Below are 15,709 nucleotides of genomic sequence, written 5' to 3' on the forward strand. Positions count from 1 at the left end.
TTCAGGCTTGCACAGTTTTACTCTGAAAAACACAACCCTCAAAAGTGAGCTTCATTTGAATGAGATGAATGTCTAGCCCCAGTGCAAGAACCAGCAAGAATATACTAGCCATTTTTCCCTGGAAAAGCTCTTTATTCCACTGTTGTTAACTCACAAGACATCATCAGCATCAATACTGCCTATCTATCTACTTGATCAGGTTACAGATCAGTTTGGATCTAGTCATCGTGTTCCTTGTGTTTCATCTCTTTGGGATTCAGGAACACTCATGACCTAAACTGTTCTGTGGTTAGTAGCAACTGATTACTGTTTGGTTCCAGCACTCTGTTGCTGTTTAGGGACTTCTCACCTAAGCATGCAAACTGAGAAACACAATTCCTTCTTGCCTTGAAAGAGAAAAGTATCCCAAAAAAACTCTTGAATACTGAAGTTTTGTCCTTGTATTTTTATTGCCAGAAAGAAGCATGCTATATACAGTGGACATTCAGCAGTTTTCCACTCCTTCCCTCCTTTAATTAAGGCATTTTTTTGATTTCTCACCATATTGTTCTGGTGTAAACAATCGGTATGTTATGTACAATAGCTTTATTTTCATATTGTAGTTCACAGAACATACAGAATTTAAATAGTCTAACCCCGTTGGACTGTGAAATAATCTGGATTTATATGCATATGTTGTAGATCTTCCACTAGTGAATCTATTAGTATTAACAGTCATCAACAGACTTTGCTAATTAGTGTGTCCATCTCAGATACCTTTAAGGCAGCCGTATTAACCAGTAGTCATAAATTCTAGAAGCCTGTAGTTTTTGAAGCTTCTAGTTCTGATGGCCTATCTGCCAAGATTATATTTCAGTTGACAATTTCCTGAGATGTCAAAATATGTTGCTATCCCTTGTATCAGGATGTGTGCACATGCTTAGTGTGAATGTATCTAGAAGAACTTAGATTATAAAGTTACATTCTCTTTTTTCGCCTGTGCACAGTTACCTTCCATATTTCTGTCTTGGAGTGCTGTGCAGCAGAGGTGCAGCTGAGATATATCAGTATCTCTTCTTTAAGATGTTTGTCCAGAACGCAAGAGCTTTCAGTGAGCACGTGTACCATGTAGATGTAGCTGTCAGACTCTAAGTGCATAAGGATTGTGTCATGTGCATGTTCCAGTACTGATGAACAGTACATCTTGCCACAGCACGGATACTGTAAGAACTTCTTGGGTTTAACGAATATTCCGTAGTGCCCTTAATACCGTGATGGAGAAATCTGTTTAATTTGGAAGTGTTGTCATGATAAATAACATTTTATTTAGGAAAGGAAAGTTAACGCTATAAACAACTGTTTTTAATGTCATGCTATTTTCTGAATAAGAGTTAAACATAAGCAATTAGTTGTAACCGTTACCTAAAGAGTAGTGAACAGTGTGAAGCATATCTATAGAATGTACTATTCCAGGGAGAAGCAGATAGGTTTTTTTTGTTGGGAGTGAAAACTGACTTAAAAGTTTGTAGACTCGTCAGGATAGTACTAGGGATTCTTGATCTATTAACTGGACCGTTTTTGTTAGAGAATTGTAGACGTAGTCCCTTTATCGGGGAAGGAAGGTAACAAGGAGAAGTGATGTAGACCTGCTAGCCCGACTTTAAAGCCTTACATTTTGTTAATGGTTATCTCCAAGATATGGAGATAAATGAAAAAGGCAATAAAATGAAATACAGATTCATGAAAGGGAGAAGAAATGTTTTTTAACAAGGGAAATAACAGGAAACCTCATTTGTCTGAGCTTCAGTGAAGTTGCATTGGAAGTGTCAACTGAAAAGGAGAAAGGTGGCAGTTAGTGCAAGAATGAGAAAGTGGGTAGGATACTGGATATATGGGATGCAGTGGCTGATATTTCCCTCTTTATTTCCATTGAAGTTTTGGTAAAAGTCTTATAGCTTACTTTCAGGACTAACTTTTAATTTTGTAATGCAAAAAGGATTGTACTAGTAATACAAGATTACGAGGCATCCTCAGTTCCATTGTTCTATCTTCTTCGTAGGTGGGTATAAGTTGCATTGTCACTGTTCTTCACATTCAGCAGTAATCAGCATAGAAAGACTCTAAATAGGTAGGGCAACTATTTTCCTATCCTTACAGCTTGCCTATCTGACTTTGCCTAGTTCACCTGGCGTATCATTGCATGCTTTAGTAATTTGAACAGCGACAAGCAAGAGGTATCTTAGCTTATTATTGTGCATTGCATTCTTAAAATACTGCTCTGTGTGTTCCGGAGGCAGTTCGTGCTCATCTGAACTGCTGCACGAGACGTTTGAGGGAATGAGAGCTGAAATTACTGCAAGCAGATAGCAACATGAAGCTTTTAGAGAGTAATAACTTTGAAACTGTGACCTTTTCTGTGCCGTTCAGTAGCTGGCCAGAGGCAATATATTTTGTGATCAAGGGAGAAATAAGCATATACAGTCTTGGATTTTCCCAGGTTTGTATGGAAAAATAAAATTACAGAGGTGATGAGTACCACTTTGGTCAGCTGAGCAAACAACTCATGGTAGTACAAATTCTACTCCCTTTCACCTTTGTTGTACTTGTTTTCCAGATAATGTCTCTATGCCAATAGATTTGAGTTTATAACAAGATCTAATATAGATGACAGCTGTTTCCCAAGAACATCTAATTAAATCATATCATATTGCATGTCTAGCTCTTCTTTGGCTTATAGTAAGGCAATAGCATCACCACAGTCAGGTGATATATTCCTTCAAATAAAAAAGTGTGTTTCAGGATACAGACTGATTATTTGCATGTTTTTAGGTGATGCATATAGCTCTGACATTCCAAGCTGACTTAAGAGGATTGTCTGTTTTTCCCAGTGTCTCAAAAGTTACTTAGGATTTTGGTAAGAAACATCTCTTCATGTACTTGTTTAGAAAAGGAAAAATAAAAATTTTGGCAATTGATGTTTTTGAACTTACTCTCTTTAGAGAGAATAATGATTTGGGGTTTTCCCCTTAGCAGTCCTGTAAACTGGAAAAGTCTTAAAATAGGCAAACTTTGGAGTTTCAAATGCAGAAAGAAATAATGGACATGTCTTTTTCCCCATCTGCCTTCCTGCCCTTTTTAATCTCTGCTCCCTATGTTATAATCTACTAGGGAAGAAAAAAATCCTACAGTTCAATGTTATGTATTGTTCACTAAATCAAGAATAGTGAAACTTTTATCAGAGCTGCTTGAATGTAACACTTTCAGTATAGGAGTGATTTGAAAATTGAGAAATAAAGCAGTTGCAACAAAAGGACCATGCAAAAATAGAGGAGGGAGCTATCTAGTATGGTAAGAGCAGTTCTTCAGAGTTTGTATCTAGTCTTGTTGCTTTGCACATGAGGCCTGGAAGAGTCACTTGGGAAAGCGTTTCTGCAAGAGAACCAGCAACTGCCTCTTGTTCTTTGGCTGAGCTGTGTAGTAACATAGCAAGGCTGTAGATAGAAGAACACAGAAGAGAATTTAGAAAATCAGCTCAGAGAAGACTCTTAAGAAAGCAAAGGGAAGAATTTCAACTGTATAGTTGGTGAAATGTTTGTAGTTTAATTACTATTCATGTTGAATTCATAAATTAGCTATATGAAACATCTGTGGCTAGTTCTTAATTTTCATACAGTTTTAGAGAAAATTCTGTTTTCTTATTTCAAAAATGCATTAAACAAAATGGATCTGGAGCTGCACGTTTTACAATTATTAGTGTAAAAAGGATGAAATTAGGGAACGTAGGAAGTAGTGCCTGTGTCCTGGAAAGCAGTTATCCTGAAAGTCATTGCTTTTAGTTTATATTAGTGTTCAAAGCAGAAATCAGATAAATCTGCTCATTTTTTCTCACTGATTTCATGCAAAATTTGAGGGTACTCTTAAGAGAACTTTTCCCCAAATGAAGTAATCCTACTTTCCTTGCCTTGTGCTGGCACAAGCATTTAAGTCTACACACTGAACTTTTAGGGGGAGCTGATAGGAATTAAAACTTGTTCTGTTTCTTTGTTGGTTGAGGGTTAACACTGGTCAGGGATTTTCTCAAGGGCCAAATAGCCATTACTCTATAGGTGTTAGTTTAAAAGATGATGAGGAAAAACTAGAGCAGTAAATAGCTATATAGAGTACAAATGAAGCTAGCAGAAAACACAGAATTTCAAATTTTTAAACTATCAATAGTATCTGTAATGCTTAAAAAAGGAAAACAAATGCTGCACTCTTTATGGGAGTTTGATTCAGACTTTACAGGTGAAGATGCAATCCAGGCTTTTGGACTACTGCAACCCGTTGGATATAAGCCATTTTCCTCATTAAAAGCACTGGATAAAATCCTCCTAACTTATTTTCAATCTTTGTCCTTTAAAGCATATTAAAGAAGTTACACAGCAGAGTGAAATTGAAGAAGCTGTTCCTTATCACTTTGTTTAAACCTGAGCCAAACTGTGCTTTCCCCCATGCAGTTGCATGTGGAGCAATAAAAAAAAATGAAGATGTTACTATACCCTTAAGTTGGAGGAGACAGAAAGACAGGCTGGTACCTTGGGGCTATCTCTGCTCTGTGTATCTTGGTCTGTTGTGGGAGCTGGCAACGACCCTGTTTTTTTCCCTATGGAGAGTTGGAAGCTGCAAGCGGTAAGGCTTGTGGTCATTTGTCTATGCAAGAGACTAGAACTACTGATTTAAATTGATAGGGTTCTTCATACTGTGTTCCTTCTTCCTGTTACTTCTAAGGTATTCTCTCTGGAAATAGTGTCAGCATCTCTCAGCAGCAGCGGAGCAATGGAGTCATTGAATTCAGAGTGCTACCTCAAGCATCTGGATCAGAACTGGTGTTTTGGGGAGAGGGGTGGATTGTATGCCGTTTGCAGAGTTGGATAGCTATCATTGTTAGCTAACCCTGGGGGAAAACGTACCCAAGAGCTGGAAATAGTTTTCTTTTGAATGAAAGCTGAGACTTTTGATCTGTAAGCAGTGGGCTCTGTTCCAGACTCAATTTTGTGGCCTGGATCAGCATACTGGAACCTAGCTTTGGCTGTGTTTCTGTGTACATGTATGTACCGTAAGATGTTAACATCATCTTCAATACAAAATTCGCTCTGTTCTGCTTGTAATGCAGCGCTATATGTAAGTGACTGATAGCTATGTCTTGGAAAATCCTTACTGTATTGCAAACTCTGAACCTTACAAAGGTTCCTTGGAACCTTATGGTTTATATTATAAATTACATTGACCGTATACCTATCAGCAGAGTGGTAAGGAATCACATGTTTAAAAAAAAAAAAAAACAGTCCCTCTTTCTGAGGTACCCTGGTTTTTATGTGATCATAAGCCTCTGTTCCAAGTCTAGAGCTTCAAGATAATACAGGCAGTGGCGAAATAAGTATTTTTACAAGCTGCTAATTCTGAAACCAAAGCATATTTTGATAAAGATTTAAAATAAGTGTTGTGGTAATGGATGTTGCCTGAGGTTGGAAATTCATCGGAACGCCAAAAGTCTGGGTGGCTTTTGATTTAGACAGTCAACCAAAAAATATTTTAAGTATGAAATCAAGAAGTAAATGCTAAATATTCACATTTTGAAATAGTGTGTACCTCACATTCACACGGGGACCAATTGTGTGATGTAAACTATCAAAACTCCTATAACTTTAGTGGAACTAGTACTTATTTTACCTGCAGGCTCTATTCCTGTGCTGAGATACTTGGTGATCATATTGTCGGGTGGAAAAATGTCTAGTTTACAATTAAAAATTACAGATGAGTTTTTGATTCCAGGCAGTTGGGAGTGAAAGGTTTTGAACTTGGCTTAGCTGTTTTGCAGATGTGCTAGGTATTTATCTGTGCTTGGACAGAAATGAAGACAGTATCAAAACTTAATGAAATATGTCACTGAAAACCAAAAGATGTCACAACCCTCCTGATCTTGACAATTATTTCAGCAATCATGTAATAATATATGATTTAGGTAGGTTTTATCTTGTTTAAGAGTGGGGGTGTTAGGTTTATATTCTGTGGTGATGCCTATGTGTTTCCTACCCCCCCACACACAATAAATGTGGGGAATCTTGTTTCTTTTTTTTGTCAGGGTTTCAGTTTCCTTATTTTCCATCTCACTGAGGGGAAACACAACAGTCTTAATCGGAGAAAGGAGGAGCACTAGCATAGCTACTTAAATATGAAACACGATCTTTGTATTCATACAATAGTTTGGCAAGAATTCCTTTGCGTACTATGTAGCATGTTTTCAGAACATGACAAGTTTAAGAGCTTATGAAAGAAAGTACAGCTTGCAAGTTATCTCATGCTGTTGTAAATGTTTTATTCTTACTGTCCCCACCACCAATAGACATCTCAGGTCCTCTTCCCCAAATGTGTACATACTTTTTCAGCTGATACGACTCTAATTTGCCTTACTCAGTATTGCTAAAGTTAAACTTCTTATACACCCTAGAGTATGAAATTTTGCTATATAAAAATTTCAGATGCCATGAAGTTTAGTTTTGAGCTTTATTCGGCTGGTGTATTAGCCAGAGAGCTCGGATGTGGTTGTCTTGGCTTTTCTGAATAATTGATAATGTTGGATTTAGAAATAGAGCAATAGTTTGCATATGGAAGAACCATAAGACTCAAATAAATATTTTGCGTTGTTATAGAAATACTTCACCAGCAGCACACCTGAAGAGTTCCATCTTTGAAATTATGTTAATTGCCTAAATTTACCTATATTTACTTTGGTTATGTAGCTGGCTAATTTTTTTTTTCTGGTTACAAAAATGTGCCTTTTTTATTGAGAACAGCAAAAAAATCTTAGGCACAAAGGAAGAAGAATGTGACTGAAAAGGGATTTGTTTTCATGTGGTAGCTCGTTTATGTATTCACACAGTGGATTATACATAATATATTATGCTAGACAGAGAAACCTCTTTACCCTTGCAGTGTTCCTAGACGTTATGCCCCTGCCCTGTCCTGGACTTCTTCAGTTCAGTATGTGGGTATGTAAAGGAGAGTTCAGCTAGTCTTGTTTTTTCTGAGAGCTTTGTCAAGACAAAGTGCTCCACATTCGTTGTTGCAATACCTTAGATTCTTTGCTCCAGCTACTACATCTTCCACCATCGCAACCGGTCTTCCATTCAAAATGTTCCTTGTTCTGGTGTCATAATGTCTGTTACCTGTGTGGAACCCCTTTTGCTCTCCATACAGATCTATTTATGGCTGCACGTTATTCCTGGTATGGCATATTAAATCACATTACCATAATAGTGTTTGGGAGACCTAATCTGCCATACTGCAGTCTATCTGTTGGGATTGTGGACATCCTAAGTCATTTATCAGAGTTAAGTAAGCAACGTCATCTTCTAGTTCTCCTGAGTTTCTCTCTAGGATATGTTTGTTCCTGGTCAAGCTGACTGGTACATCTCTTCCCTTCAGTCCTGCTAATGCTAAGGATCCAACACAAAGTAAGGCAAGAGGAGTCGCTGGAACCTGATGTGACTGAAGTAGTTACGGTGTGAGGCTCTCTCACCTTTCATTAGGGAGTACAAGGTCTCTCCACCTCTTCCTGTATGTGACGATGTCAAACTCAGGGTCCCCCATGCATTTTAATTTGCTCGTGATCCACTTAATGGTACAAGTTCTCAGTGGCTCTGGTCGTTAGAACATACCCGCCTTCTTCATAGGGGGAGAATCTTGAGCCAGGAAAAAGGTTCTTAAATCATGCGCCTAGTTGATACGAGGCACCTGTTTCACTGATTTTCTTACTTCATCACCTTTATTGACTAAGGCTATAGGGTTTTTCTGAGCTCTCCTGTTGCTAACAGAACTGTAGCTCTCTGTTGCCACCTTTAAATGAAGATGACCCTCTTTGAATCAGACGTTTTTGACGGTTCCTGTGAAAATAGCTGCTCTTTTGGATCAATCGGTTATGGACACGTACTGGAGCAGTGGATGGTAGGGTTATGCCAGCCAAAGGCAAACCATGCCTTTGTGGGAAGGTGCTCCACCAGAGCAGAGCAACAAAGTGATATCGCTGAGAAACGTTGTCGCTTCTGAACCTGCATATTCACCTGCAGCTTTTTAATTACTTACCCATCTCTGCCAGTGCAGAAGCTGACTTGATAGAGAGCGTTCCTGCAGTGAATGACCCCTGCAGGGACACCTGCAAGTAACCAGATTATATCAGGCTTGTTGCTTGAACTCTTTTCCAGTGTGGATGTGCGTGAGGCTAGTCACTCAAAACACAGAGGTTCTTGTACGTTGCTGGAATGATTCAAGAGATATGGTTTACTGTCAATCCACTACGTCATTTCCCCGTCTCATAGTCCCTTGTGCTTGCGAGGGAATGAAATGACAGTTCCAGGCATATTCTAACACATTTATCTATTTAACTAACCATGGTTTTATTCAGTTATTTACAGGGGCAAGAGAATCTGTTCTTAAGAGGTGAGAAACATTTAGGTGTGGACTGTACGTGTGAAACTCCACTTAAGAGCAAATAACCCCTCCATTTAGCATGAAACGGTTTCAACACAGCTTTGGTATTGTAGCACTAGTTTTAGCAAAGAATATTGCTCTGTGTGATTTTTGAAAATAGAAAAGCTTCATCTGCTGGGTGCACTGTTACTGCAAAAAATCATGCAAGTGTTCAGACTAAAAGATTAAAGGAGATAAAATGTGTTGTCTGAACGTTACCCATGGCTAAATATTTTCCACAATTTAAATTGCATATATAATATTTATTGATTTTTATTGTACAAATTGGCATGATTCCATATTTGAGCATTCTTCACTTTGTAAACTGCAGCTGAAGTAAAATGCATTTTCAGTCTCACAGCTAAACAAAATTTTGTTTCCGTGCTCTGAATACAGGGCTTGGCTTGATTAACAAGCATGTCCTGACTAGGGAGATAAATAACTTAATGAGGCCCAAAGCTGGGGGTAAAATACTTTCTTTTTTTGGTTGTAAATGAAGCACAACAGTGATTCATTAAGCAAAGAAGAATGAATTTGATTTTCTTTGTATGGTGGCAACGCTGTATAGTCTGGGGACATCCAGACAAGGAAGTCTGTCTTACTGAGGAATACTTTTGAAGGGCGTGGTGGGAGTGAGCACTTAATATAGTTCATGTAATGACTTGGAAGTGGCTGATCTATATATGCAAGATAAAAATAGTGTTCTTTAGTGCTGCAATTAGTTCCACTGTGTTATAGGGCAAATCTCTCTGTGTGCTTTATACAATGTGTTTGCATCTGTAGATGCACCTTTTAAAGGATGCTATCAGAAGTAAGAATTCACCAGCATACCAAATTATTTTTGTTAGGTGGATTCTAAGAATTCACCAGTTTTTTGATTGTATCTATTTTGATTTTTATTAACTACTCCTAAACCTCATATTTTCAAAATTAATCTTCATTTCATAGGTTGTGCGAGTGCTTTTTATAATTCCTCCTCAGTCCAATTTTCTGGTACTTAGCATATGGCTGTGTAATATTTCTGTAAATTTCTTTATTACCTGGGAGAATTCCACTAGGGTTCTGTCATTCTGGGCCTGGGGTCTTCAGTCTCCTCCCTTGCTCTGCTGAAGCTGTGATACTGGCTGTTTGGGGCTTTTCCAGCATGCTGACTCTCTGTAAGCTCTCTGTTTCCTCCCTCACAAAACAGATCATCTGACCCAGTTTTTATTAGTCTCCGTGGACACTTTTTATGGCATGTTTTCTGAATTGCTGTCTCTACAGGGGCAGTTAGTTTTTTCTTCATGTTCTAGGTGTTGCTTTCTCTCCTTGCAACAGCTGGCAAGACTCCGCTTTTATAATTCTTCAGTCACGCTTCTCAGATGACCCATTGCCCCATTTCCTTCTCCTTCCTCACTCACTTTCTTCTTCCCTCCCCAGCTCAACTTAACACTTTGCAACTTGAAGAATGTGTTGTCCTGGTTTGGTAACCACCTTTGAAATGTCCTTCGCTGTGTCAAAGCTTGCATTAATCTTGCTGCTTTTTGTGAACTTCTGAAACGGGCACGAGTAAAGGCAGATGAGCCATAGATTCAAAATCATTAAGTCATTAACAGATAAAGCTAGTGTGTTTCTGGTATTAAACAGGATTCATGACTTGGTACAGCAGCTTCCTAAATATGTACTTATTTTACTGATAGAAGCTTTTTAGCAGATTTATGGTGGCCAAGTCAGCTCTGGTGGTTTTGGACAATGAGCTAGATAAAACAAATGGCAATTTATGAAACTTTCTACTGCCATGGTCCGACATGTTAACTACTGTTGGTCATTTTTTAAAAATGTTTAGTCTAAAATGAGAAGTGTGTTGTTTCAAATTAATCAAAAAGGGAAAGTCATTTGTGCTAACAACATCTTTAAATATCCGATTAGATGAAGCTCACTCACTCTTTTAGCTAGGTAGCATTCCATACTAATGCAAAGAATTTTCCTATCTTATTTAAGAATCCATATGAACAGTAAGCTCCACTGAATGTTTTATTACTATATTTATCCCTCTTTTACTGATAATGTCACCAGCAGCTTGCTTTCACGTTTTTACCTTAGAGGGGGAATTGTTCCTTTCAGGCAAGTATAAAAATAATAAAGCTGGGATGTTGATTTGTAACAAAAAGTGATTGTGTGTTGTTTTCTCTACTGCAAAAATAAAAGTCACTTAAGATAAAAAAAAAAAAAGTTTGTCCTTCACAGAAAAAGGATTAAGCAATTATGTTTTTTGTTTAAAACTTTATGTGCTATTATTCTGTGAAAGGTGCTGCACTGATTGTTGTGCTATAGTCTTAACAAGAAGGAAACAGCATCAAGTTAATGGGAAGTGGTTTGTTGTGGAAGACTATGGCATTCCTGCAAAGCTAAAGCTTGTCCTTTGCATTCTTTTAATGTGAATACCTTTATCAGCTAGACTAGGGGAAGAAAACACTGGCTGTTCTGCCCAGACAAGTGCTGCTTGACCCAAAGAGTGAAGGATGTAAGGTATATTTTTATACGCTGTTTTGTTCTTCAGCTTCGCTGCTTTACCTCTGGCATCCTTAAACATGTCATTTATGGCAAAAACAATAACAGAAATCATAGTACATCTGGTTGTGTGAGTACTGGGGAAGAGGGAGACCTTTTGCTGAAGTTTCTGTTGAGATTCTGTGAAGCAGAGTGCTTTGATCTGATCCAGTTATTCTAGCACATTGATCGAAATTGCCAAGGACACAAAAATAGATGTTTGCTAATGTTTATCCACTCCTCCTTTACCAACTCCTCTTTTATTCTTCTGCTGCGTTTTGATCCTCTCTGGTTGCTCTACCATGATCTGTGGTGCTTTCTTACTACTGTTAGAAGAGGATCATGTTGCTACAGTTAAACAGACAATATCCCAACCAGATTCAAAGTTCCAGTAGGGATCATTAGGTGCTGCAGAAGCTATCTGCAGCAGCAGAAAGGTGGAGTATGTAACTTTTGAGCATGTGTTAAGACCTCCTTTTAAACTAAAATCTGTTTTAATGTAACTAGTTGCCAAAAACTGCGTATTGCTTTCCTTACTCTGTCCTTGACTGGGATACCCTTAGTCTGTGTTTTGTCTGTGCTGTAACCTGGTTGCAGTATTGTGACTGAGAATAACCACATTAAGCAGTTTCCTGATTCTGTATAATATGGTTGAAATTTTAATTGAGGGTATTTATTTTGGTCATAGCCAAATATGAGAATTGTAAGTATGCTCTTAGTGCCGCTAGCTAACTCCGGTACAGATATTAGCATAGGTGAGGCAGTATACAGTTTAACATATGCTGAGCTTAGTAGAGGTGAAGACTGGAATGACCATACTTTTGTCTTATCTTTCCTGAAGAATTAAATGTTCTTTTGCTTTTATTTTCTGATACATAAACCCAGAGACAATTTGCTTAAGGTCTGACTTTATAGTTTGAGTTGCATTATATCCCAGGCATAACATGTTCATTAAGAATATTATATTTGCATATTAAAAATAAAACAAAATTTCAGTATTTACATATTAAAATGAGTTCATAATCACTTTTTTTGGTTTTTGTTTGTGTATGGGGAGATTCGGTAGTAGTAGAGCTTTATTCTCCAGAGGACTCTGAGAGAATTCTGATTTTCCTGACTGGAACAAACCCTGTCAGAATAGAACCACTATTGTCAAAATTGTTTTAATTACAGCTAAAGTTAATAAAAGGAGAAATGTAAGTTTTGTTAAGTGGCCTTGACAATATGAGCAGTGTAAAATGCTTTCGTGCTGACCAACTTCATTCCCTTCTGTGATGAAATAGCTGGTTCTGTGGTTGAGGGGAGAGCAGCAGATGATTTTTACCTCACTTTAGCAAGGCCCTGGAGATGGTCTCCCGTAGTATCCTTATTCATGAAATAGTCAACTTATACAGGCAGTATAAGGTGGCTAGACCATGGGGCTCAAAGACTTGTGAGTAGTCAGTAGTATGAGGTCCAGATGATGGCTGGCTACTTGTGACATCCTTTAGGGACTGATGCCGGGACAGCCTCTAACTTCTTTGTTAGTGACTTGGATTAGGGTACAGAGTGCACCCTCAGCGAGTTTGAAGATGATACCAAGTTGGTGGGAGCAGTCGGTATGTTCAAGGGCAGGGCTCAAGGGCTATTCAGAGGGACCTCAACAGCCTGGAGGAATGGAGTGACATGAAGTTCAGCTAAGGCAAATGTAGAGTCCTGCATGTGGGAGGCGATAACCTGATGCAGCAGGTGGAGGCTGGGAGATGACTGGCTGGGGAGCAGCTCTGCACACCCCCCGCCCACCTTTCTTGTCCTGGTGGACAAAAAGATGAACGTGAGTCAGCAGTGTGCCCTTGCGGCAAAGAGGGCCAATGACACCCTGAGCTCTACTAGCAAGAGTGTAGCCTGCAGGTCGGGGAGGCGGGGAATGGTTATTCCCCTTTATTGGGCACTTGTGGGACTACTTCTGGAGAACTGTGTCCACTTTTGGGCTCCCCACTGCAAGACAGGCATTGACATGCTGGAGTGAATCCAGTGGAGCACCATCGAGATAATCTGGGGTTTAGAACACAATTACAAGGAGAGGCTGAAGGGACAGGGTTCAGCATTAAGACGACAAGGCTGTGGATGGGAATTGTATTGCTGTATTCGTGCACCTTATAGGTATATGGGTTTAGAGAAGACAGAGCCAGGCTCTTGGAGGGGCACATGACCGGAGAAGAGGCAATGGACATAAATTTGAGGATAGGAAATTTAGGTTAGATATTAGGGGGAAAAAAATCACAATAAATGGTAGTGGAACACAGGAACGTGTTACCACAGAGGTTTTGGAATCTCCATGCTTCGAGATACTCACAGCTCCATTGGGCATCACTCCAAACAGCTTCTTCTGATAGCCCAGCTTGGAGCAGGACATCGGACAAGCTATTTCAGAGATGCCTTCCAACCTAAATTACTCTCTGGTACTCTGAGTTTCCTACTTGTTATTCCCATAAGAAGCAAACAGCAAAATTGACAGTCTTAATACGATAGGCTGTAAATTGGCAGTGTAGGAGTTGTTTTACAAGCTGTTAAGCTGCCCCAGGCTTCAGAGCACAGCTCTCAGAGGGACGTGTTCTATATGTTGGCACAAGAACCTTACTAGCTGCTGCAACTTAATGTATGTATCTGTATCCAAATCCCCCAGACCTGACTGAAATGAACGCCTTTTGTACCTATGGTGGTGGTGATTTCATTTCTGCAGAGTTGAGTATGCATCATTGTAATTAGTTTTATTTCTGAATCTTTGTTCTTAGGTATTTCCCTATCAAGTAGGAAAGCACTTTTTTGACTGGTGTGTTTTGGATGTTTATATGCTCTCTTTAAAATGTTCAGTTCATATTCCTTTCAGGATAGATGGTTTAAGTAGACCATTTATAACTTGAAGATACCTGTAGCAGCCAGAAGGCAAAAGAGAGGAAATGTAAAATAGTTCCTGAAAGTAGAGAAATGAAAACACAGACTAAAACTTTCAAATTTACTTGCTTTAGAAGGTGAACTGTAGAGGTGAGTGTCTAAAGAAATGGATTTTCAATCTCTTAATTATGCATTTCTGAGGAAAAAAAAATGCTAAGTATTTATGTTCCCAGAGATGCTCTTCAGGCTTCTAAATTTGGAAAACATGAACACAAGAGCAATCATATGGTGATATGACTGGGGAGAAGCGTCAGTCATATCGTTTTGCTATGATCAGAGAGTACTTTTAGTGGGGGGTTAAGTTGCAGACTGTTGTGAAACATATAATAAATTTTAAGGAAAAAAGGCACGTTTTGGGAACATATAATTGATTTTAAGAAATTTAAAAATTTTTAAGGAATTGTTAAGAAGGACAGTCTATTAGTGAGGAATGTAAAATTAAGAACTTAAATTTATTCCTAAATTTTGCGTTTATTTTTCCCTCTTCCCAAACAGACTTTGCTGGAATATGCCGAAAAGTGGAAAACATCAGAAGATCCACTGCCACTGTTAGAGGTGTACACTGTGGCCATCCGAAGTTATGTTAAAGCACGACCTTATCTTACCTCTGAGTGTGAAAATGTAGCATTTGTGCTTGAACGCTTAGCACTGTGAGTATGTTTTTCAGTTACTAAAAAGAATCTTGTATGGCATTAACTTTTCGTTGCCTAAATACTTTCTCAATTCAGTTCACAATCTATAAAAATTCTAAATAAGTTGGAAAACACTTTCTTTCCTCATGGTGAACTGCTATGTCCGAGAAAGAATTTCTTTGGTTGTTGGAAATGGAGCAATCTTTCCAAGGGTTCCTCCGTTTTGGATCAAGCCAACATCCCTAATTTGGAATGGTGAGCTACTATTTGTCTTCATGCAATCTAAAAGTGCATTTATTTACACAGGCTGCTATAGGGGTGAACTTCAAAGGAAAATCTGATTTTTTGTTGGAATTAGTGTTTTGTAGAGGTGTTGCTTTTATAGCTTCTGCAAGAGTGTCTAGGTATTTCTTTTCTTTGTATGTTTAAAAGAAACAAACTGTTTTTTGTGACTTTTTGTGATTTCAAACAAATTACTATTTGGATACTAGAGTAAAGAGGTGTGGATTATACATCTTAAGCAAAAGTTGCCTGACATACTATTCTCATTTGCTTTCTAGAAGCTGTATTGAACTTCTACTGTGTCTGCCTCTTGATTTACCTGAAAGTAAATGGGAAGAATTTCAGGCTTTTGTGCAGGTGAGTTTGCTTCATGAAATGAAGACTTTACAGCTTTTATGAAAGGTTTGGGAACTTAGGGATATTGAGCATGTAGTCTATCCAAAGACTTGTTTCCTATTGGGTGATAAAGACCAAGCCCTTCAGCTGGAAATTCTGTGTACTCTGCAATAATTAAGTTGTCAGTCAAATCACTTGTCTATACGGTAGTTCCTGTAGCAGCCTTGGAAAAGGAATGTGTTAAGATACTGGAAAATAAGCTCATGTTTTTGAAAAATAGTTGTCTATTAATACTGTTACAAATGAAATAATATCATATGAGTCATTCTTTGCTATTTACTGTTTGTACATTTGAGGTTAAATATGAATGAAAATATCTGTTAGTATTGCAGGATCTCCCACAGGGCACTAACGGATGAGTGTTCTGCTTTAGAGAAGTACGTGGACCGAGTTAGTTTCTCAGTATTTATCAGAAATATGTAGTGTGAGGTCCTATCTAGAGTTAAAAAAAA

The 15,709-nt window shown here is 38.4% G+C and overlaps 1 protein-coding gene across 1 annotated transcript in view; it reads left to right on the forward strand.

The window, feature by feature from the left end:
• Nucleotides 1-15,709, forward strand: part of ZNF292 (zinc finger protein 292) — a 62,523-nt gene that overhangs the window by 20,887 nt on the left and 25,927 nt on the right. The window contains exons 2-3 of the mRNA XM_068937728.1: nucleotides 14,443-14,597; nucleotides 15,140-15,218. Of these exons, the coding sequence (XP_068793829.1) occupies nucleotides 14,443-14,597; nucleotides 15,140-15,218 (234 nt within the window). The remainder of the gene's footprint in view (nucleotides 1-14,442; nucleotides 14,598-15,139; nucleotides 15,219-15,709) is intronic.

This window comes from Struthio camelus, chromosome 3, assembly GCF_040807025.1.
Source record: "Struthio camelus isolate bStrCam1 chromosome 3, bStrCam1.hap1, whole genome shotgun sequence".
NCBI lineage: Eukaryota > Metazoa > Chordata > Aves > Struthioniformes > Struthionidae > Struthio > Struthio camelus.